This window comes from Nelumbo nucifera, chromosome 1, assembly GCF_055504915.1.
Source record: "Nelumbo nucifera cultivar China Antique chromosome 1, China Antique-T2T, whole genome shotgun sequence".
NCBI classification, from domain to species: Eukaryota; Viridiplantae; Streptophyta; class Magnoliopsida; order Proteales; family Nelumbonaceae; genus Nelumbo; species Nelumbo nucifera.
The window spans coordinates 102,156,979-102,182,080 of record NC_142649.1 but is presented as its reverse complement, the minus strand read 5'-3'; the positions used below and the strand labels follow the sequence as shown (position 1 = coordinate 102,182,080).

The window sequence follows — 25,102 nt, the reverse complement described above, 5'->3', positions numbered from 1 at the left end:
TAACTTTACATAGTAAAATTTTTAACTTTTATAGTTTTATAAAATGCAAGCCAAGGCAAGTATAACTGTGCCACTGCTAAAGATCCCCGTACACCGTCAAAGGCCTTAATACCTTATGGTGGCCTGGTCGAGGAGGTTATTTGACAAAGGTGGCCATCCGTCCACGTTACACAGAGTTTATGATATTTTTCAAACATAGCCCCATCGAGCCTTTGATATCAAGTATCAATCTCTACTACACAAGGCCACAAGCACATTAAAGAAAACGTCTGCATAATAATAGACATTGAGATTAAGAATAAGTTTGTTCATTCAAATAGACTTAGAGACTATCCGTATATGTCAACATGCAGGAAAATAAATCCTTTGTCATCGTTTCATTCCGATTTTCGATGGATCGCGGGGCTTGGGTGTATGCTTATGTGTTCTTGCAGATAACCGAATAAAACGGTCTACGTATTGGATAGCTACTCATCTCCAACCATCTCCATGTACCATGTCAGCGACTCTGATGCAGGCTCCCTTGTGAACAACCCATCTCATTTGTATCTTGGGATCTGAAGAACATCCTTCCTTGTAATACCTTGGCGTTCTCATGGCAATTCTCTCAAATTTCTGCATGATCAATGAATTGGATTATTACAGCAACGAATTGAGAAGATAGCATAACATAACAAACTCCTAAACCACGGATGTCTCATTAGAAAATCGGCTCTTAATCAGAACTATGCAGAAAAACTTGTTAATGCACTGTAAGAACTGTCAAGGAATATGGTCCTATTACCCTTCATGATTGAAAGAAAATAGAGAGGGTAGTAGAGCTTACTCTTGCTGTATTTTCCCTATTATTCACGAGATTAGGGTTCTAACTTTCACCTCAAATGTCTCATTCAGGCTAATGCCTACACTAATTGGATACTAAATGGCAAACAAAGTCTAAATGGGTAGCCATGGCTGGCAGCTCACAAAGACTTCTAAGGGTTGTCATACAGTAGATTTTTTATAAGAAATATTTTGTTCTAATGTTAATATTTTCCGTTCTGTTTTGTACCTACATTCCCATGTACAGGGCCTTAGTGTGCATGGCATAGCTTTGCATCTTATTTCTCTCTTTGTCAACGAATTCTATACATTACCTCCGACCAAAAAAAAGTCCAAGTGGGTAGCTTAACTTTGTATAGGGACCACTAATTTTATATTGCAATGTCCAGTTCAGTACCTACAGAAGCTAATAGGATTGTAGATGAACCAGCATGGTATGGGATCCGAAGTGGGCGAGCGGAGTGTTCTTTGGTAAACTGGAGATTTTAGCATCGTAAAATAGGACTGCAAATGGATCAGATTTGAATCAATAAACCTATATCCAAATTTGATCAATTAATATTCAGATTATTGAATCTTATCTGTTGGAATGAGATCAAACTCATCAGATTCAGATATTGTATATCATTAATAAATTAAACTGAAAATGCCTTAGAAAAACAGTTTCTATGCATGAGACTAGAACCTGTGACTCTTTAGTAAACATGTGGCATTCAAATAATGCATATTTAGGGTTATTATCTGAAACTCCCCTTTACCTTTATAACATTCTCTTTAACTTAGCCTGACATTTTTATAACCTCCAGAGACCCCACTATTATCATCATCTAAGCTGTCTCCCAACTATATGGGGTTGGCTACATTAATCCTGTTTCGTCGTTCCATTCTGTTCAGTGTCATATCCATCACCAAATTATGAGTGTTTGAATCACTTCTTACTACTACCAATCAAGTCCTTTTTGGTCTGCCCCTATCTCTTCTTGTCCCTTCAATTTGTAATAGGTCACTTCTAACAGGTGCTGAAGTCAATGTCAGTGACCATAACACAAGGAGTCTAGACGTGCCACTTTTAATTTTAATGACAAAACTAACCTTGACCAACTAGTCTACCCTATTAACTAATTCTCATATGATAAAATACACTTGGTTTATTTCTCTCCCCTATTTTATTTATAATATACATACCTTCCTCAAGTCAATGTCAGTGACCATAAAAGAAGTGGTTCATGTGTGCCATTTTTATTTTTTAATGACAAAAACCAACCTTGACCAACTAGTCTACCCTATTAACTAATTATCATATGAGAAAATATCATTGGTTTATTTCTCTCTCCCCTATTTTGCCGCCTATTTCATGTTTACTCATCTCACAAATTTAATTTGAGTGAATGGATGAGCCTATTTTTGGAATTTTGGTTCAAAGAGTGTAGTTGAATAGAGGGTGTCTAAAGGTATCAAAAAGTCAGGGTAAGTTATCCTTCAAAGAAAAGAGAGAGATTAAAAGAAAGTCAGGGTATAGATGTTTAAATATTATTAGATGGTGAAGAGATCAAAAAAAAATTTATTAGATGCAAGGTTCAAAATATCGATACGCCCGATACTCCGGTAGGGGCGTATCGGGTGTTTCGATACCTTTTTTTTTACTTTTTTTATTTTTTTTTCAAAACTGGTTCAGGGGAGCTGGTTTAGGACTCTTCCACCCCCTGAACCGGTCAGATCCCCAATACACCCACTGTAGGAGCGTATCAGAGGGGTCCTGAAACGATACGTATCAGCTAATACAGGCCGATACGTGTCGGTACTTTGAACCTTGATTAGATGGTGGATTTGTATTCTTAGGTAATATCAAGAATGGGATTGCCCAGGGGCCAGGGCCGGGCTGTAATCTGTAAAAATTTGTTCTCATTTGTATTGTTTTATAGCCCCATTTATAGAGAAATATTGCTATGGGCCCGCGAATAGGATCTCGTCACGGGTCGGTCCACGGGGAAAACCTCCTGTTTTCCCTTGTTCCTCCCTTTTCTTGAAGAACCTATCTTGGTGCCTTAATGGTGATTTGTCCAAGAGATCACCTAACTCTCCTTGCTCTCTTTCTTGACTGAAATTTTTGACGATTTTATTCAATATTCTCAGCTCCTTAAATAGGAGATTACAAGAGATAGAGTCCTACTTTTAGGAAGACTCCTTGTTAATTAAGAAGACTCCCTACTAATCTATCCTACTGAACTGATAAGATAAGATAAGACTCCCTTAATCTATCCTACTGAACTGATAAGATAAGATAAGACTCCCTTAATCTATCCTACTGAACTGATAAGATAAGATAAGACTCCCTACTAATCCATACTACTAAACTGATAAGATAAGAACACTGAATAGATAAGACTCCTACTAATCCCTACTACTAAAAGCAGATAAGGCAAGAATACTGAATAGATAAGATAGGATGAGAACACTAAATTGTTGCTGCTGAGAACACTAAATTACTGCTGCTACTGCACTATATTAATGCTGCTGCTGCCGGCGTCCACATCATTACTCCTCTCCTGGACTACGAGCTTGTCCTCAAGCTCGAATTCAGGATGGGTGTCTTGAAACATAGTCAAAGGAATCCCGGATAGGTGGAATGATTTTTCCCTCTTGAATCGGGCTCAAATGAAGAGGGTTCAGCCTCAGACAGCTGTAGTGAGATACCAAGATTTGACCATGCGTAGCTCCATTCTTTGCCGCGGGCAACTGCAGCCTTAAGGTACTTCTGAAATGTCTTGAACTGTAGAGTACAAAGATTGTGAACGCCAGGCTGGTGCCACTGAATTGCATCATTTGGATCCTCTTCTATTGCCTGCTTTAGTGTGTACAGAGCTCGCTCTTCCTCTTCCGTCAAATCATTATGTCCAGTTTCAAACGTTGCTGCAATTTCGTGCTGAGCCTTGTGAACCATGGCAAATCCTGCCCATGCTATCCGAAGCTCAATTATTGCAGAGTCCCCTTCTCTAAGAATTGAAGCCATTTCATTCGCAGCCCATGAAAGTTGTTCAGTGGGATCTTGAGACCTTTCTGCATCCTTGATACGATGAAGCGCAACAGCATATCGAGTTGACATGCAATTAGGCTCCAGTTTTGTTGCCTTCTCCAGGCACTTTCCAGCACTTCTATGATCACCAGCCACATAGTATGCATTAGCAAGATTCACAAGATATGTGCAACCCTAGGATCTGATCTGACTGCAGCTAAAAAACACTCTTTTGCAACATTTGCAGCCACAACATGAGGCATACAAGCTCCTTCACCAGCGATGACGACCTTGGAGTAGTTACTCCTATTCTTCTTTGAACTCTCGTAGATGGAATCCTCGATGACACCGGATTCCTGCTTAATCGGAACATTTTGGGTGTTGCTAACCTGCACTAGGGCAACGACCTGCTGCTCGCCGGACAATTCAGCCATGTCTGGTCGGCGGTCGATTGTGGTTGCAGCCCTTTTCGGGTTCCTTTCCTTGCTAGAAAAGTACAACTCCATCAAGCGCCTTAATTCTCGGACGTCGTCCTTGATCTCGCGCACCTCCTTGCTGTTTTCCACGAGTTTGTGCTCCAGATCATGAATCCTAGACGTCAATTGCTCAAAGTCACCCATGACGCCTTGCTCTGATACCAAATTGTTATGGGCCCGCAAATTGCTCAAAGTCACCTCTTGTTTTCCCTTGTTCCTCCATTTTCTTGAAGAACCTATCTTGGCGCCTTAATGGTGATTTGTCCAAGAGATCACCTAACTCTCCTTGCTCTCTTTCTTGACTGAAATTTTTGATGATTTTATTCAATATTCTTAGCTCCTTAAATAGGAGATTACAAGAGATAAGAGTCCTACTTTTAGGAAGACTCCTTGTTAATTAAGAAGACTCCTTACTAATCTATCCTACTGAACTGATAAGATAAGATAAGACTCCCTACTAATTCATACTACTGAACTGATAAGATAAGAACACTGAATAGATAAGACTCCTACTAATCCCTACTACTGAAAGCAGATAAGGCAAGAATACTGAATAGATAAGATAGGATGAGAACACTAAATTGCTGCTGCTGAGAACACTAAATTACTGCTGTTGCTGCACTAAATTACTGCTGCTGCTGCCGGTGTCCACATCAAATATCATGTACTCTTCGGCTTGCTGCTCACCTTGGCGAGTAGTTTGGTGATTTCTTCCAATGAAATTCATTCAGTTATTTGTCCAAAACATTATAAAAAAAGGGCCCAGTGCACGATACTCCCACCAATGCAGGATCTGGGGAGGGACAGATGCATGCAGCCTTACCTCTGCACATGCAGAGAGGCTGTTTTCAAAATTTGAACCCTGATCACCCATGTCAGAATGGAGCAACCCAACCGTTGCGCCAAGAACCACCCTCATTTATCAAAAGAATTATAAACGGATCAAATTCAGATCACCTTAGTCAGATTAATTTTGAATTCAAATTTGAGCAAATGGATGCCATATATAGCCCCATGGTAAAAGTTGTTTTCTACAAGAGAAACTAATTTTGTATAATATAGCTAATACTTCTTTTTCCATTTATAATATAGCTCTCTCTTTTGTCATTCATATATAAAAAATTCATACATATACACACACTCACAGAGAGAGAAACAAGAGAATAGAAGAGAAGAGACTATTCTTGCAAAAGAAGCTCCATTACCTCATTCCACTTCTTCTGATCTACTTGAATTCATTTATATGGAAAACATGGAAATAAGCATGATGCTTGTAGGTTACAGTGAGTTCCTCACCTAGTCAAGATGTAGACAGCAACTTTCAGGAAGAAAACACGTGGAAATAGAGATCAAGCATGTCATCAACCTAAATGAATACTCAACAAAAAGGACTAATTAATAACAGTAAAACTCCATGTTTGCTAAATTATTGTAGAGAGACTGGACCAAATGGGCCCTAGCCCATTAGTGTCTTTCTTATTAGTTCCTTCATGTTATATTTTCTTATCGGGCCTTTTCTTTATGGGCCTTTAGTTCTTTTTATGTTTTTCTAAATTTAGTGCTGATGAGGACGCCTACTTAAGGGCTTCCTTGTAATTTATGTAACTTAAGTATGTTTTATAAAAGATAAGAGTAGGGGAAAGAGGAGACATTTTTTTGAACTCCTTTCTTCTCCAATCTTCCTCCTTGTTGTCTCCTTCTCTGATTTTTTTTAATTTATTCTGAAATATTCTACTGATTTTATTAGTTTTGAATCACATCTTGGTATCAGAGCAGGTCTCTCTTCCCTTTCCTTTTTTTCTTTTTTTTCCCATACATCATTTTTTTCTAATCGAAAGGTGTATGGAGAGATAAATTGTTGATTATTCAGAGATCTTGTTTGTCTAGTTGGTAGAGGGTTTGGAGAGTCAGAATCTGGTTGGAGATTGCCAAGAAAGTGGGACTGCAATTTTTTTTCCCAAAACCCTAGCCGACTAGAGAATTTCCGGTTACGGGTTGAAGAGGTTGTTTGGGTGTGGCGCTCAAAGGCTTGGAGGGTTCCTTTTTATCTCCAAAAGTGGGCGGCTGCAGTTGGAAGCCGTTTGGATAGTTCTGGTATGAGCGGCTACCTCTTCTCTCTTTCTCCCCATAAACCAGGTATGGTGAAACCCTAGTTTTGGGGCTTTTGAGTGCTTGACTGACCTTAGTTAGGTCTATAAAGGTTAAAAACATTGTTTTTTTTATTTTCGTTTGATTGATGGAGCAATCTGGAAGTGAGGTGAAGCAAATCCCGGTGTCAGGGGTTGATCCCGTAGATTCCTTTTTTACAGAAGTGACTACAATTAAACTTGATGGAACAAATTACCTTGCGTAGGCACAATCCATTAAGATCCATGTCTGTAATATACGTAAACTAGGGTTTCTAACGGGTAGTAAGGCGATGTCAGATGAATTTGACCCTACATATGAGAAATGAATGTAGGATAACTACACAGTTATTGGGTGGTTGTAAATTCTATGCAGCCCCATATAAGTCAACACTATCTGTGAATGACTTCAGCCAAGGAGATTTGGGATAGTGTGACAGAGACATATTCTCAGAAATTAAATGTTGTAAGGGCCTACAAACTAAAGAGTGATGTGAAGAATTTAAGACAGGGGGAGAAGAGTGTGGCTATCTATTATTCGATGTTGAAGTCACTATGGCAGGAGTTGGATGTTATAGAAACATTTGCATGGGAAAACACCAAAGATGCCAAAATTTTCAGAAAATTTGTGGAAAGAAACAGGGTGTTTGAGTTCCTTACAGGACTCAATCCTAAATTTGATATTACAAGGCAAAATATCTTGGCCAAGGATGATGTGTCACTTGCACAGGCATACTCTATGGTGAGCAGTGAAGAGTGCAGGCGACAGGTACAACTACAGACCCCACCTCCTCCAAAACATTTTGCACATGCTGAAATAAAACCAAAGGGGTTGAATGAGAAAAAGGAAGTGATATGTGAATACTGCAAGAAGTCGAAACATACTAAGGATTCTTGTTGGAAACTTCATCCAGATCTTCTTCCTGAGAGGTTCCAGAACAACAACAGCTCTAAGAAGGGTGGTCAGTCTAGAAAACCCAAGAATGCAAATGTTGCCATAGTGTCTGAATGTGAAGAAAAATCTACTGTGGAACAGTTCGCAGTAGTAAAGGCAGAATTTGAGAGATATGGGAAATTGATAAATCACTTGGAGTCTACTGTTGCATCTTCCTCCTCAGGCGCCCCCTCTACATCCACTTTTGCCCATTCAGGTATTCGTGCTTCTGCAAATCATGCTACAGCCTCAGGTAATCGTAGAATTCCTTGGATTATAGATTCTAGTGCATCAGACCATATGACTAGCCTACCCAACCTCTTTTGCTCATACTAGCTCCTCTCAGGTAGAGAAAATATTTCTCTTGCCGATGGGTCTCTTGCTCCCATATCTAGCAAGGGGAATATTAAAGCCTCTGATTCACTTGTTTTATCCTCTGTCCTTCATGTTTCCAAACTTAACACTAACCTTTTATATATTAATAGTTAACCAAATCATTGGACTGCAGCATAACTTTCTTTCCTACTTATTGTGTTTTTCAGGACCTGAAGTCTCAAAGGACGATTGGGAGTGGCCATGAGGCGAATGGGATATACTTGTTGGATGTCTCAGATCAAAATCCTGGATTACCTAGTGGAGTTGCTTTGAAGTCTATTTTATCAGATTCAGTTAATAGAGTCATGATATGTCATTTCAGATTTGGTCATTTGTCTTTTTCAACTTTGAGTCATTTGTTTCCAGAAATGTTTAAGGGAATATCCCTATCGAGTCTTCATTGTGAGTCATGTGAACTTGCTAAACATTGTAGACAATCTTTTTTAGTGAGTAATAAAAGATTTGTTTCTCCTTTCCATATTGTGCACTCTGATGTGTGAGGGCCATATCATTTACCTACTATGGGGGGCTACAAATATTTCATTCTTTTCATTGATGATTTCTCTCGTTACACATGGATTTACTTTTTAAAATCCTGGGATGAAGTACCAAATATTGTACAAAAGTTTCATGAACTTATTCTTACCCAGTTTAACACTCGAATCAAAATATTCTGATCTGATAATGCAAAGGAATATTTTGAAAAGAGTCTTTCCTCCTACTTTGATACCTTTGGAGTTATTCATCAGAGTTCATGTTCCTACACTCCTTAACAAAATGGAGTGGCGAAAAGGAAAAACAAACATGTGGTTGAGAGGAGCCTTCTTTTTGCTTCCCATGTTCCTGTTAAATTTTTGGGTGATGTTGTTCTTACAGCTACATACTTGATAAATCGGATACATTCTCGGATTCTGGGGTTTAAAACTCCCTTTAGCTTGCTTTTTCCAAATGAAGATTTGTTATCTTCCTCTCCGGGTGTTTGGGTGCACTTGCTATGTTCATATTCACAGTCATCAAAGACATAAGTTTGAGCCTAAAGCACACAAGTGTCTTTTTGGGATAATGCCTCCACACAGAAGGGGTATTGCTGTTTTGATCCAGTTTGTGGCACTCCCTTTGTTTCTAGAGATGTCACATTTGCAGAGTCAGTCCCTTTCTTTGGTACTTCTCTTGAGGGGGAGCATTCAGACGAGTTGTTTGCATTGTCACCATCTATTCCTCTTCTAATTCCCATTGAATCTTCCATAGAGTCTACTCCAATTGAGTCATCTAGAGGTGGTACCAGAGACAAAGACTTAGAGACAAGCAAGTTGTTTCCACGCCTTCAAATGTGCCTCTTACTCCTCCCATCACTATTGAGATAGCAGGTCAGCCATCTTCTACCACTTCGGATACTTTCCCTAACCTTGATCTCCCTATTGCCCTTCGCAAAGACAAACAGAAATGCACAGCTCATCGTATTTCCAAACACCTGTCCTACAACCTCCTTTCCCCCTCCTACTATTCCTTCCTTGCCTTTGTTTCCACACATGTAACTCCCCGGTCTGTCCCAGATGCCTTGTCCAAACCAGAATGGAGAGATGCTATGATGACTGAACTAGATGCTTTGCATAAGAACAATACCTATGAAATTATGGATTTTCCCGAGGGAAAGGAATCGGTTGGTTGTAAGTGGGTGTTCACTATTAAGTATCATTTTGAGGGTACTGTTGAGAGATATAAGGCCCGTTTGGTTGCTAAAGGATATACTCAGATGTATGGTATTGACTACTTAGAAACTTTTGCCCCAGTAGCCAAGATGACTTCAGTTCGGATTTTGCTATCCTTAGCTACTACTTTTGACTGGCCTCTTCATCAATTTGATGTAAAGAATGCCTTTTTGAATGGGGACCTAAATGAAGAAGTCTATATGTCTTTACCTCCAGGGGTGTATGGGAAGGAAATGCAAGAAAAAGTTTGTAAACTGAAGAAGTCTCTTTATGGCCTTAAACAGTCTCCTAGAGCCTGGTTTGACAGATTTCGGGCTGCTCTTGTTGCTTTTGGATACACACAGACTCAGTCGGATCATACTTTGTTTGTTAAGAGGAGAGATTCCTTAGTGACCCTCCTGATTGTCTATGTTGATGATATTGTGGTTACAGGAAATGATACTCAGGAAGTTGTTCATCTCAAGAGTTTTCTTAACACTGAGTCCGAAATTAAAGACTTGGGAGAACTCAAATATTTCTTGGGGATTGAAGTTGCCAGATCTAAGGATGGTATCTCCATTTCTCAACGGAAGTATGTTTTTGATCTCCTTGCAAAGACTGGGAAACTGGGGGCTCGACCTGCTTCTACTCCTATTGATCTAAATCATAAGTTGGCAGCGACTGAAGGTGAATTGTTGCCTGATAAGGGGGTGTTTCAGAGACTGGTTGGGAAGTTTCTTTACCTTTGCATGACTCGGACAGATATCTCATATGCAGTTAGTGTAATCACCCAGTTTATACATTCTCCCAGATATACACATTTAGCAGCTACTGAGAGAGTTCTATGCTATCTAAAAGGGACTCCAGAGAAAGGTATCTTGTTTGCTAAGCATGGATACATGAAGCTGGAAGCATACACTGATGCTGACTGGTCCGGATGTATTGATGATAGGAGGTCTACTTCAAGTTACTATGCTATAGTAGTAGGGAACATTGTATCATGGAGGAGTAAGAAGCAGTCTTTAGTGGCAAGATCTTCAGCTGAAGCGGAATACAGGGCAATGGCACATGGAGTTTCTGAACTTTTGTGGTTGAGATCACTTTTAGATGAATTGGGTATAGACTGTGAGAAACCAATGATGTTATATTGTGACAACCAGGCTACTATCAACATTGTACACAATCCTGTTCAACATGACAGAACTAAACACAGGTTGACAGGCATTTTATACGAGAGAAAGTTAAATCAAGAGAAGTCTACCTACCATTTGTTGCTTCTGAAGAACAGTTGGCTGATGTTTTGACAAAAGGTGTTCCTAAAAGAAAGCTGGTTCATTATATAAGCAAGCTAGGCATGATAGATATCTATGCTCACCTTGAGGGGGAGTGTAGAGAAACTGGGCCAAATGAGCCCTAGCCCATTAGTGTCTTTCTTATTAGTTCTTTCATGTTATGTTTTCTTATCGAGCCTTTTCTTTATGGGCCTTTAGTTCTTTTTATGTTTTTCTAAGTTTAATGCTGATGTGGACGCCTACTTAAGGGCTTCCTTGTAATTTATGTAATTTAAGTATGTTTTATAAAAGATAAGAGTAGGGGAAAGAGGAAACGATTTTTGAACTCCTCCTTTCTTTCTCCTTTCTTCTCCAATCTTCCTCCTTCTTGCTGTCTCCTTCTTCTTCTCTGATTTCTTTTACTTTATTCTGAAATATTCTACTGATTTTATTAGTTTTGAAACACATCTATTATATTGCAAAATAAAAACACAATCTCATCAGACATACCGCTAGATACAATCTCCAGCAAGATCATCAAAACAAGGAGCTGAATTTCATTCTATGGAGGAATGTTGCCAATGATTGGAGCTCTACACTTCAGTAATTTTTGTTTCTTTCACTTTAAATAGATGATTGTTGGCAACCTCTAATTAAACCAAAAATAAATCTACCATTCATTAAAAAACTGCATCTTTTAGATATTAGTTGATTTTTTTTTCTTTTTGATAGATTTGATATTAGTTGACAATGTAACATACATAGAATTCAATCACTTCATAAATCAGAAAAATGTGCCCTTTCTTCTATGAAATGACTAGTGTGCAATCTATATCCAGTATTCATCAAGAAAGTGGGGAAGGAGTTTGGAGATGTTCATGCATCAGTTGCTCTTATGTTTAAGGTACACAAGAAAGTGGATCTTAAGAGAGTGGTTGAAAAAGAAATAGTCATCAAAAAGAAAGTGGAGCTGTTTTTCTTAGGAGGTAAAGAACATGCTATAAAAGCATTTGTGGAATTAGAAGAGGAGAGGTTTAGAAGCCTTAAAACCACATCTGAAGAGTCCTCTAAATAGATAGGTGAAGTTCTCATAAGGTGGAAAGGAGAGAGGTTGAAGTTTTTTTTTTATTGGATCAGCAAGTGGATTGAAGTTGTACACTTGTATTGGTTGGATTTTGCTGTCTATATTGTAGATAAGGAATGCAAGGTGGGGATTAGTTTTCAATTGGAGTAAAGCTAATGTGTGCTAGGTTCCCAGGATTATTTTGTGCTTTTGTTTTTTGGAGTGGGCGTTGCTAGGAAATCAGATAGGGGAAGATGGGGTAGGGGTTTCAGTTGTTCTTTTGTTAGTTCTTTTGGTTATAACTTCTAATGTGCACGTATTCTGTGGGGTGCCTCAGTGATGCCTTATTACCTAAGCTGTCTTTCTATTTTTCTTTTTGAATGAAATTTCTTTTCACTTTAGAAAAATCAAGAACCTAAGCACAGAATACTTAGTTAGGTACCTGCAATTATTATAGCAATCTACAGTAGATGCATTCTTTGGAAAGACACAAACAAGTCTGGTCATGTTTTTTACAGTGCTATATTTTCAACCACCCCTCTAATATTTGTAATTTTCCAATTTACACGTAACTTATGACCCATTGTAATTTTCCAACTAACATTTATCAAAAAAAAAAACTTTGCCAATTAACCTCCAAATATGGAAAACAATGAAAAACAACTAGTGCAGTCAAGTGGGAAATAAGCAAATGCTGTGGACTTAACATGTTTATAAAATAACTTTAATTTGTTCTATTTATATAGCTTTATGAATTTTAAAAATAATATTAAAAATCATAAATATTTACTACATATAGAATAAAATATTATTTATGTGCAGGGGTGGAGCCAGGGGAGCCATGTCCCCCATCCTAACGCCCAGAAATCCCCAGTTATATTAACCCCCCCCTCCCCCATGTATATTTCCCCCCCTCCACCCACCCCAATGGTTGGCCAGTTGGCCTTGCCTCCCTCTCCCCCCCCCCCTGCCCAAGGACCCATCCATGTTTATCCCCCCTCCCATCCCATCCATTTTAGGTTTTGGCCCCCCTCCAAAAAAATTCCTAGCTCCACCCCTGTTTATGTGAGACATGCCCATAGATGCTACCTTTTTGGGTTCACCAAGTCAAGGTTCTAAATATCGATATTTGGCCACTTTTATTTTTTTTTTTTTTTTCAAACCTGTTCAGGGGGGTCAGTTTATGGCCCGTCTACCCCCTGAAACAGGTCAAACCCCAAAATACTTGCTGTAGGATAGTATCGGAGGGTCAGCGATACAATACATATCGGCCAATATGCCCCAACATGTTGCGAAATTTTAATCCTTGCACCAAGTCAGGCTCCCAGAGGACCTAGACACATGTCAGCTTCTCATTCCTGTGTCCAAGTCCATGCAATACTGATTTAACACAATTACCATTTATCAAAAAAATGTATATTTTAGAACTTTAATAATTTTAGCAAGATATTAGTACTGAGAAATGACACCTAGTTTCAAAACTAGATATAGAAGCATACTATAGGCATATTAAATGGGAAACCCATACCTGTATCCATGTCCTGGATCATAGTGAATAGAAAGCTGTATCCCCATTTCTTGTATCTGTGTTTGTTTGGTGTCATACTTGAGCATCATAGACAAGGTCCCTTCTATTTCCCTGCAAGTGAGAGGAGAGCCCGAAACAGAATTCTTTGACCTGCTCAAACATCAAAAAACAGTTAAATATCATTATCTCTAGCACAAAGCAATTGATATTTGTATGTATATATGAAGGTATGAATGCAGCAGGACTTTCCAGGATGGGAGAGTCCAGCACCAAAAACTACAAGCCCATAATTCAAAACCGCACGCAATCACAACAACCAAAAGACTAGCCCAGCAAGAGAATTGGATAAAGACTTTCCAGTGTGCTCCCCCCACCCCCTCCCTCCCCAAGCTAAATCATCAGCATTCAAAAAGGGCATGGATAATCACTGCAAATGCCCCTCTTCAGAATCTTTTCAACTACCAACCATGAGATCTTTGAAACTGCCAGCTACCAATATGTAGTCTTTTCAGGTTCCAAAAAGTAAAGCAGCTTCTAATCATTATTCATTAATGAAAAAAAAATGATATTGGTATAATTCAATTCAATAATCAATAGAAATATGAACATATTGTATAAAATGACATACACATAGGGGTGTTCATTATACGGTCCAGGCTGCCAAACCAAACTGAAATTAGTGGTTTGGTCCGGTCTGGAGCTTGAAACTCTGACATGAATAATTTGGTTTCTTTGATCGTATTTCCTGATTAGGTCCAAATCTCAATTGAAATTGTGCTTATTGAGAATCTTTTTGTTACAAGGGAAGGTTGGACCGTTGGAGTTCTAGTGTAGTATTAAAATTCTACACTAGATATCACACTAGTGTTTAGCTCTAGTGTAGTATTGAAATTGTGCTTCTGAGTTCTAAGTTCCTTGTTGTCTTTCCTAATTGGCCCAAAACGTATTAGAAACCGCACCAAACTGTAATAAAATGGTTGGGTTTGGTTTAGTTTCCATACCAAAACAGTTTGATTTGCTCTAAGAATTTCTCAGACCATAATTTACCGGTTTGGTCTGAGATCTTCTCCAAACCACACTGAACCAGGCCATGAACACCCACCCCTACATACACATTTCATCTCCTGCTACCTGACTTCCAAAGAAGCACTTCCGACCATGCATCATGTTCTGATCAACAAAACTTGATATACTCAATATACCTGTTCAGGAGATGTAATATATAGACTCCCTAGAGATTGTTCTCTAGATACCTAATACAATTCCACTAAAAAAGGCAATAACCAAATGTTGGTTCCAGTTATGAGGGGTATTGGGAGGAGTGGATTGGATATGGACCTAACCATTGACATTTTTTGTGCACAAAATGGCCATTCCCATACTCAAACTCATGTCTTATGCTTGTCAACCTGAGATTTTATCATTACACCAAGTAATTGCCCCTAACCAATATAATCCCACTAGTACCAACATAATTCTATAGGAAATGGTTCACGGGTTACACTACCAAATCATCATGATGCCAATCCCCCACCCCCAACAAAAAAGAAAGAAAAAACACATTTGCACGAATGCAGAGAAGAACAAGGCAGATGATTTCACATGGATTCTAACACCAGTATATGGCCCAAACACCCCTTCTGACAGGAGTAAATTTTGCGAAGAGCTGGATTCATTGCACGAGATACAGTCATGAACACTCCAATGGAAAGAGGGTAAATAGAAGCATGAGGGAGTTCTCCAACTTTATCTCCAGACACAGGCTGCATGACCTCCCCCTGAGGAATGGTAATTTCACCTGGTCGAACATGCCGGAGAATGCCTTAAGTGTAGGCTCGATAGATTCCTAATTACATCAGATTGGGAAGCCCATTTCCCCCTGACCTTTCAGGAGATCTGTTCCCGCTGCAGCTCTGATCACTGGCCTATCACCCTAAGTACAGACTTGGTGATCGGAGGGAAGACTCCTTTTAGGCTGGAAAAATTCTGGACAGAACACAAAGATTTCGGTAAAAAGGTAGCTTCATGGTGGGAGGAATGTAAGACAAAAGGGTGGCTAGGTTACAGAATTTTGGAAAAATTAAAATTTGTAAAAAGGAAATTAAAAGGATGGGCCAAAGGGGAATTCAAAGCCTTTAAGGAAGAGAAATCAGCATTCTTATCAGAACTGGATAACCTAGATGAAAAGGAGCAGAATGACCAGCTTGAGGAGGATGAAAGAAGGAAAGGATTTGGGCTAAGACAAGAGCTAGAAAAGGTGGTAAGGAGAGAAGAAATTTACTGGAGACAGATCAAGGATCAAATGGTTGAAGGAGGGGGATAATAACTCTAGATTCTTCCATATTTATGCATCTGGTAGACGGAAAAGGAATCTTATAACAAGAATTAAAGTCGGGCAACGAGATGTGGAAGACCCTGAGGAAATTTCTGAAGCCTTCTTATGCTTTTTCAAATACCTGTATTCAAAGAAAGAAAGTAGGAAATTCTCCCTAACCTTTGGGAAAGCCTCAAGTTGTCGAAGGAGAAAATATTGTGGTTATAAAGAAATTTTGAAGAGCAAGAAGTGAAGGATGTAGTGTTTAGTATGGATGGAGATAGAGCCCCTGGCCCCGATGGTTTCCCAATCTTCTTTTACCGAATTTGTTGGAGCCTTAGATGAAATCATTTCCCCAAGTCAGTTTGCATTCGTCAAAGGGCGACAAATTGTTAACAGCATCCTGATAGCAAATGAATGCGTAGAAGAGAGGAAGGTGAATGGCAAACCTGGAGAGATAGTGAAGCTCGATTTAGAAAAATCTTATGACAAAGTTGATTGGGAGTGTATTCTGGAAATTATGAGGCTAATGGGCTTTGGAAGAAAGTGGATTCAGTGGGTGGAAGGGTGTATAAGTTCCACCTGGATGTCAATTTTAATTAGCGGGCAACCAAAAGGCTTTTTTCAACGCTAGCAGGGGACTAAGAGAAGGTTGCGCCCTCTCCCCGATGCTCTTTACTCTTGTCACAGAAATATTTAGCCAACTGGTGAAGAATGCCATTTCTCTGGGTTTATTGAAAGGCTTTGAAGTTGGACAAGAAGCCACTCAGATTTCTCATCTCCAGTTTGCCGATGACACTATCCTTTTCCTAGAGTCTGATGAGGAAATTATTTCTAACCTGAAAAGGGTCATCACCTGCTTTGAATGGATTTCTGGATTGCAAGTTAACTTCTCTAAGAGCAGTATTGCAGGCCTAAATCTAGCTGGTACTAACTCCTTGAATATTTTCACAGAAATTTTGGGCTGCAAAGCGGAGAATCTCCCATTCTCCTTCTGGGAATGCCTCTTGGAGGGAATCCGAGGAATTTAAGCTTTTGGGAACCAATGTTACAAAAATGTGAAAAGAAGCTAGCCACATGGAAAATGAACTATCTTTCCAAAGGGGGGAGACTCACTCTTGTTAGAGACTCTTTGGCAAACTTACCCACCTACTACAAGTCTACTTTTCACTTGCCCAACAAAATAGCTATTCAGTTAGAAAGGCTTCAGAGAAACTTTATTTGGAATGGAGGCGGGGAAAGGGTCTCCCACCTTGTGAATTGATCTCAGGTTTGCAAACCAAAGAAGGGTGGTGGATTGGGGCTAGGCCATTTGAAAGAAAAAAACACAGTTCTCCTTAGCAAATGGTTATGGAGATTCCCTCGGGAACCAAATGCGCTCTGGACTGCTGTTATCACTAGCAAATACGGGAAGCATGCCAACAGTTGGAATAGCAACTTTCACTTGAGCCGGATCAAAGACACTCACCCTTGGAAAGGTATTGCCTCAACTTACACTTCTTTCATTTCTTTCATCAGGTATAAGGTGGGTAAGGGAGATAGAATAAAGTTCTGGACTGATCTTTGGTGGGGTAACTCAACCTTGGCCAACTCCTTCTCTCGTCTTTTCAGCCTCACTTTAAACCAAGAAGCTCTAATATCCCAGGTTCTATCCTCTCCCCCGCCCCACCCTCACTTCAACTGGAACCTAAATTTTAGGAGACCACTAAGGGATCTAGAACTTAGCAAAATCATTAGTTTCTTACATACTCTAAGAGAGGTAATGGGCGTATCGATACACCCGTTACCACTAAGGTTCAAAATATCAATACGTCGGTAGGGGCATATCGGGTGAATCGATACTTTTTTTTACTTTTTTTATTTTTTTTCAAAACCAGTTCAGGGGGCCGGTTTAGGGCTCTTCCACCCCCTGAACTGGTCAGACCCCCGATACACCCACTGTAGGGACATATCGGAGAGGTCTCGGAACAATACGTATCGGCCAATACGGGCCGATACGTGTCGATACTTTGAACCTTGGGTATACCTCTCCCCAAATTCCCCCGACCTTCGTATCTGGACCCCTTCACCTGGCCGGTAAGTTTTCAACCAAATCTTGCTTCAAGGCTTTAGTTAAGGAAGAATAAACCATTGATCAGTACCCATTCAAGAGAATTTGGTGTGCCCATATCCCCTCCAGGGTCTTTTTTTTGTGTGTGTGTGTGTGTTTGTGGGGGAAGCAAGCTTAAAGAGAATCAACACCTACGATCTCCTCTAGAAAAAGAACCTTGGAAGGTCATATTTATCCCCACATGTCTGCTGTTTCTGCCTCAAAGCTGGGGAATCTGCCAACCACATCCTGCTTCACTGTGAGGAAAAAAGAAAATTTTGGATCTTTTTCCTCACACTTTTTGAGTACAGCTAGGTCTTCCTAGAACAGCTGGTTGGACAATGGACAGAAAGAGGCTTAAGAAAAAGAGGGGAAACTTTGTGGCAATCTGCTGCACATGCTGTTTTTTGGAGCATTTGGGAAGAAATTAACAACAGAACAAAAAACTGCAAGGAACTTATTTCTCTAATCTGCTATAGGTGCTTGCTGTGGACCTCCAGCTCAAAGTTTTTCAGAGGTGTCACCTTGGCTGATCTCCAAAGAAATGCTGCATTCTTTCTTCACTCTAATCACATACACCCCAACACTTCTGCAGTCTCAGAGTTTCTGAAGATGGGGAGACAACCTTGTAATTTTATGGGAACGCCTTCAATAATCCAGGTGCAGCTGGTATTGCAGAGGTAATTAGAAGAAGAGATGGTACTATCATTTGGGCTTTCATTGGACCAATTGGGATAGCTGATTCAACAGAAGTCTTGGCAGCCTTAAATAGCATCAGGATGGCAAGAGACCTGGGTCTGTTAAACCTCACCATTAAAGGAGATTTTGCCAAGTGCCAACACCATTAATTGGCTAACTAATCCTGATAGTGGGCCTTGGGCCTTAGCTCACTACTTGGCTGAAGCAAGAGACATCATCTCCTCCTTGAATGCACACTTGGGATGGGTTCCAAGGGAGCTAAATTCTGAAGCCGATAGACTAGCTAAATCTGGTGCTCACAGGGATTACTTATTCAGTGATAGCTTTTTACCTGTATAACTATTTGAGTGCTTGATCTCTGTGTACATCCCCTCATGTACTTTTCTCCCTATAAATAAAGTTCACTTATTTTCAAAAAAAATGCAGAGAAGAAATTAATGGCACAAATTCAAAAGGTGAAGAAAGATTACTCTATTGTTTATTTATGAAAAGTAGTAAATATTTTTTTGAAGAATAAAGATAAAATTTTATTAAAAATAGAAGGGGAAGAGATACAGAGCAGGGTGATAAGATATCACCAGAAATTGACCACCTCAGAAAGTCCATAAAACCCATTAACCCCACAACTAACAAGCAAAAGCCACACCCAAACAATTCCAAGAGAAGCTCAACTTAGACCCAATGATTTCCCAATTATACAACAACCAACAGCCCGTCAATTATCCCAAAAGCAGAACGCTCCCCCCCCCCCCAAGAAACCACCAAGACACCAGCCTTCATCCGTGAGTACATCCTCCTGGACTGAGTTATCCTCATCCCATTCTTTTCTTCCTTCCCGAAGGACTTTCTTCTACAATATCTCTACCCTTTTTCTTCGACCCCACTCAACTAATTTTCCTGTTGACTCTTCATAAAAAGGGGGGACCGTTGACTGAATTTGCATCAGTGCCCCCCTATGATCAGTACCTTGTGTCCTGTTTCCTCTTGTTTTTTTTTTCCTCCTGTACACCCATTTGTATCTTTTAGTAGGTCCTACCCCTGCTAGGCTAAGTTTTAACCTTGAAAAAATCTGTCACATGTACAAATCTTCAACCCCACTCAACTGATTTTCCTGTTGACTCTTCATCGAAAGGGGGACCAAAGTGCCCCCCTAGATCAGTACCTTGTGTCCTGTTTCCTCTTGTTTTTTTTCCTCCTGTACACCCATTTGTATCTTTTAGTAGGTCCTACCCCTGCTAGGCCAAGTTTTAACCTTGAAAAAATCTTTGTCACATGCACAAATGCAGTAATGCACAATACTATGATTTCACGCGTTACGCAATTTCTTGTTATTTATTTATTTTTCTGATAATTCAATTTCTTGCTATTTATCCCATTGCTTTGTTCCTCTTCCTTTACTTCAGACTTGCTCTTTCGGCCCAAATCAACAACCAACATTCCAACCTCCACTTCCTCGTATTGCAGACAATCCTTGATGTGGTTTTCAGCCTGACCTCCAGAGAAATCATCAACATCTGAGACTTCCTTACCTCCAATCTCCCCTTCATTTTCCAATTCCCGGTTTCCTTCTCCGCCCCCCCCCCCCCAATCTCACTGATTCACCAAAGGCACACTCTACCAGAGTCAGCAAGTCTGGAGTTCCCAATTCACTAACCAGCGACTCCAAGACAGCAGCCCTGAGCTCAGACAAAGCACGATTCTCAATGGGATATCTACTCCCTGAGCAAAGTGTCCAGAATCACCTAACACTGGAGAACAAGGGCATTCATCAAGATGTGTACCTGTTTCACCAACGATCATCTTTTTGTCGTTATTGTCATACTTGGTGATCACCCAGATTCATCATTCTCCCTCTCCTTCTGTAGTATACACAACTGATGCATTAATTAAAGTCTCCAGACTATAAATGTGCATAAAGATTAATGACTAGAACCACAAAATAGATGCAACTGCAGCTAAACCATAGAAAAAGAGCTCAGCAAAATCTGAATCCAGAAGAACATGATGTTCATTTCAAATGCCATTCTTGCTTCAGAATCTTATTCCAACAACCAAATATGAGGTATTCAAACCATCAGATTCCAACTTTTGTTGTTTTCACATTCCAAGAATAGAGCAGATCCCATCATTATTCATTCACAAACAAGATTTATAGTGGTATGGTTCGATTCAATAGAAATAGAAGCATATTGATATACATTTTGATATAATGTAACATACACACTTAAACTCCTACTACCTGACCAGCTAAAAAGCACTTCCAGACTTGTACAATGTTCTGGCCAACAAAAGATTCTATGCTCAACATACCTGTCCAGGAAATAGCATCTAGACTCCCAAAGGATAGTTCTTTAGATATGCAATACATTTTTTTGAAGAATCAGAATAAAAGATATGCAATACAATTTCACTACGCCTAACATATTCCAGAGAAGAACCAGTGGTTACATTACAGACTTCACCAAGTCACCATGCTTCCCCCCCCCCACCCCAACAAGAACACACAAATGCAGAGGAGAGACAAATAGCATAAATTTAAGAAGTGAATCAAGATTGCTCTACAATAACTATTTATGAGAAAGGAGTAATTAAATCATTGCTGCATCAGCAAAAGTCTCCACACTACAAACATGAATAAAAATTAACAAACCACAAAATAGATGCAACTGAAGGTAGACTGTGCTTATGTGTAAAATATGCAATCTGATAAGTATTCTTCAAGCATATTTAAGTTGTGGAATGTATTACAGTTACAAAATAACAAACAACAAAACAGGGTGTTGATATATCTACTTTATTTTGGGCAAAGTTGTAGCTACTGTAGCAAAACAGGAAGCTGGTAACCTTTGTAATTGGGGCAAAGTTGTACTCCGATGCACTCTGGATTACAGAGTAGCTAAAACACTTGTAATTTGTTTCAGTTTAATTAATGAAATTAATTTGCTGATCAAAAAAATATTAATAATTACAAACAACAAAGCACTTGAGAAGTTAAAGTGCCACTTGCCTCTTGGTGATTATTGAACATTTGTCGTGTGGGATGCAAATTCTCTCACAACCAACCCTCTGAGTCTCCAAACAATGGAGCAATTTTCCCCCAATACTTTTAGCAATTGTCATTCAGCATTCTCTGGAACAAAGGGAGGTTCTCATGGGAATGCATGCCAATAAATGGAAGTATGGAGCAGCTATTTCAGACCAGATGAGTAATAAATCAAGATATACAGTTGTAGTGAGAATGTGTCACAAGAAAAATCTAACTTTTCCAAGGATATTCTTTTGCCATCTTCTCTAGCTTGCCAAATATGGAGGTGAAAGATGTATACAAAAAAACCTTGGTGACAAATATGAACACTAGTAACCATTTTATGCCCCATCCTTTCCATCTGGAAATCCCTCAATCAACATTGAATATGTTTGAGGGCTAGGCCTGCATCCCTTTTGCTCCATGATGCCTAGTAGCTCAGAGCATCTATCAACAAGGCCCCTCTTAAGCAATCCATCAATCAGAATTTTCCAAACTAATTCATCATAATTATAACCACCATCTAACATGATAGAGAAAATTGAATTGGCCTTTTCAATATTCCCTTCATCACATAACCCACAAAGAAGTAGCTTGCAGGATTCCAAATATGGTAAATGACCATGTTCAGCCATCATATCCACCAGCTCCGATGCTTCCCCATACATTCCTAACTTGCAGCAACAAATGGCAAGAGAATTATAAATATTCTCAGTAGGAGATAATCCTCTATCTTTCATATAATGCACAAACCCTTTTGCCTCCTCCAAGCGACCCACTTTACAAAATCCTGTTATGAGGTCATCAAAAGTACCAGCATTTGGTGTGAAACCACGTTCATCCATTTCTCTCAGGAGTTTTATGATAGTTTCAGATTGTACTATCTTCCAAACATCAGTTATACCAACTAACTTACAATTTGAAGCCAAGAGAAAATCACTATCACCACTCGTTTCCTTAACCTGTTTCTCATTTAAGAGATGCCTGACCAAAATGGAATAAGTATTTTGAGAAGGCTCACATCCAGCATCAACCATGCGCTTGAGAACATCAAAGGTTCGGTCTATTGATCCCATCTTACCATACCCATCTATCAATGCATTGTAAGTCACTGAGTCTGGTAAGACACCTTCTTTATTCATTTTAACCATCAACTCCTCAGCTTCTTCCAAGGAACCTCGATTGCAATACATGTGGATAAATGCAGTGTAAGTACAGACATCAGGCTGACATCCCAAAGAAACCATTTGATCAAATAGCCTATGAGCATGATCAAAATCACCTTCTTTCAGCATCTCATCAATAAGAATGGTATAAGTAACAACATCAGGTCCCACTCCTACTTCTACCATCCTTTCTAGCAAAAGTGATGCTTCATGCAATTTCTTTTCTTTGCACAACCCATCTATCAACACATTATAGGTATAAGAGTTTGGCAAGCAATTCTCAGCAAGCATTTTCTCAAGCATAGAATGGGCACAGTCAATCTTCCCCACTTTGCAGTACCCACCAATCAAAGCAGTATATATTACTTCATTTGCCTTTATACCCTTCTTTTCCAGAGAGTTAAATAAGGAATGAGCTTCTTCTACCCTCCCCTCTTTGCAAAGGGCATCTGTTAACATGGAGTATGTCCATTGATCAGGGACCAAATCATTTTCTGTCATCAACTTAAGCAGCCTATACCCACTATCTAAATGGCCCTCCCTACACTGGCCGTGTATTAATGTGTTGTAAGTTACAACACTGGGAGACAGGCCACAGACAAGCATCTTACTGAATAGCACCATGGCATTGTGCACCTTTTTGTCATTACAAAGCCCACACATCAACTCGTTGTATGTGCGAGCATCTGGCTTACAACCATTTGATTCCATTACATCCAAAATTGCAAATGCACCATCAATCTTCCGTTCTTTGCAATATCCATCAATCAAAGCATTGTAAGTGACAACACCAGGAACCAAGCCTTTCTCAACCATCTCGTTTAACAATGTAGTAGCATCTTTAAGTTTGTTTTCTTTACACATAGCATTGATAAGCACTGTGTAGGTGTGAACATTTGGTTCACAACCTTTCTCTGACATCTCTTGAAACATATTGAATGCTTCCAATCTCCTACCGGATCCACAAAGTGCCGATATGAGAACTGTGTAAGTTCGGACAGTCGGACTGCAATTGTCATCCGCCATTTTGGAAAACAACTTGAGAGCTTCATCAATCCTCCCACCTTCACAAAGCCCATGTATAAGTGTAGTGTATGTGGCCTCATTCCTGCGACAACCCTTTTGCGGCATAAGCTGGAAAACCCTAGAAGCACTGTCTAAATCCTTACTCCTACAATGTCCCAAAATCAAGGACGTGTATGTGTAGGTATCAGGATTTAAACCAGCTTGCAATATCTTACTTATATAAAGTTCTGCCTCAACAACATTTGCCATCTTACAGTAAGCATTTATCATCGTATTGAAGGTGTAGATGTTTGGAGGTATCCTATCGTCCAAAATCTCCAAATAAATAGCTTTCATTTCATCAATCATAAGAAATCTGGCCAATGACATAAGCAAATGATTATAGCATTTAAGAGTGAGCTTAAGTTTATGTTCACCATTTTTTCTCATCCTCCTCACCACATCCAACACAAATCGAATATCTTCCACCGAATCGCAAGACTTGATCATTGATATTCTAATACTTACAGCTCTAGCAAATAATCGAGCACGAACAAGGAGGTTCAAGAGAGATGAATAAGACTGAACACTATGTTTATATCCGGGTCTTTGCCCAATCCAGTTGAAGAAATGTAGGGCAGTTTTCGCGTCAATACTAAGATTGAAGATCCTGGAAACATGGAATGGGGTTAGAGATGGAACCAATTTCTTCAGCGATTGGTTTTTCTGCCAGCCAGGACGGGTTAGGATCGCAAGAACTTGGGCGCATAAATCAATCGGTTCTGTTTCTAATGATAGTGTTTCAGGAACTGAGACAACCGTTGACGACGGGTGCTTGGCAAAGGGATTGAAGAGAATGACAACGAGCTTACCTGGTCTAATAATGGACGTCGATCTTCTCATCTTGGGGCATCGTACGCAGGTGAGGAATCCATGCATGAATGTGCTTCGGGGTTTCAGATTGCTCAAGCTTCGAGCGAATCGTCTCTGTCTCCCTGATCTGAAAAAACTCAACACAGAGCTCACCTAGAAACCCATCCACATGAAGATGCCAAGTTATTAGTACCAAAGACAGCTGCGGTGGTTCGCTAACGTTCGCCGGTGGCACAGAGCGCACCACTCTTTGACCCCACAAGGGCTACAAAGGCTCGACCTCGACTGCTGCACCATCTCCGACTCCGAGGTCGTGGGTTCGAGCTCGACCCACAGGCCACAGGGATTTGCTATGATGCTCTAGGGACTAGGGTTTGATATACCGTGAAAAAGAAGAGAGAGAGGGAAAGAGGCCAGAAGTGTGGAGCCAGCCTGACTGCCTAAGCCCACAGGGGGCAAAATGGGAAATAGAAAAAAGCACTTCCGCGGTTCCGCCAAATAAACAATCACAGCTGAAGTCAACAATTAATCCCATTCAAGATTTACCAGATCCGTAAATCTTAACCGTCCAACTAAAGTACTTTTCTACGTTATGATTGTAGTGGGGCCTAGGTAAAAGAAAGGCTGGGTTGGAT

General features: G+C 39.8%; 1 protein-coding gene across 7 annotated transcripts; it reads right to left on the bottom strand.

Annotated features, from left to right (window-relative positions):
• Nucleotides 1–270: 270 nt before the first annotated feature.
• Nucleotides 271–24,835, bottom strand: LOC104611941 (Pentatricopeptide repeat (PPR) superfamily protein). Of its 7 annotated transcripts, none has more exons than XM_088890458.1 (5): nt 21,406–24,835; nt 20,180–20,257; nt 13,297–13,446; nt 5,517–5,607; nt 271–615 (listed from the first exon to the last, which is right to left on the bottom strand). In XM_088890458.1, exon 1 carries the CDS (start codon nt 24,531–24,533, stop codon nt 21,765–21,767), a length of 2,769 nt encoding a protein of 922 aa, XP_088746584.1. In that variant the 5' UTR covers nt 24,534–24,835; the 3' UTR covers nt 271–615; nt 5,517–5,607; nt 13,297–13,446; nt 20,180–20,257; nt 21,406–21,764. The 7 variants fall into 7 exon arrangements, with proteins under 7 accessions (XP_088746584.1, XP_088746618.1, XP_088746605.1 ...); XM_088890492.1 differs by lacking the exon at nt 20,180–20,257 and having other exon boundaries at nt 21,406–24,264; nt 24,467–24,834; XM_088890479.1 differs by lacking the exon at nt 20,180–20,257 and having other exon boundaries at nt 5,517–5,677.
• Nucleotides 24,836–25,102: the final 267 nt, after the last annotated feature.

Excerpts from the sequence above, each read along its gene's own strand:
- LOC104611941 (XM_088890458.1), bottom strand. The coding sequence starts at position 24,533 with ATGCATGGATTCCTCACCTGCGTACGATGCCCCAAGATGAGAAGATCG.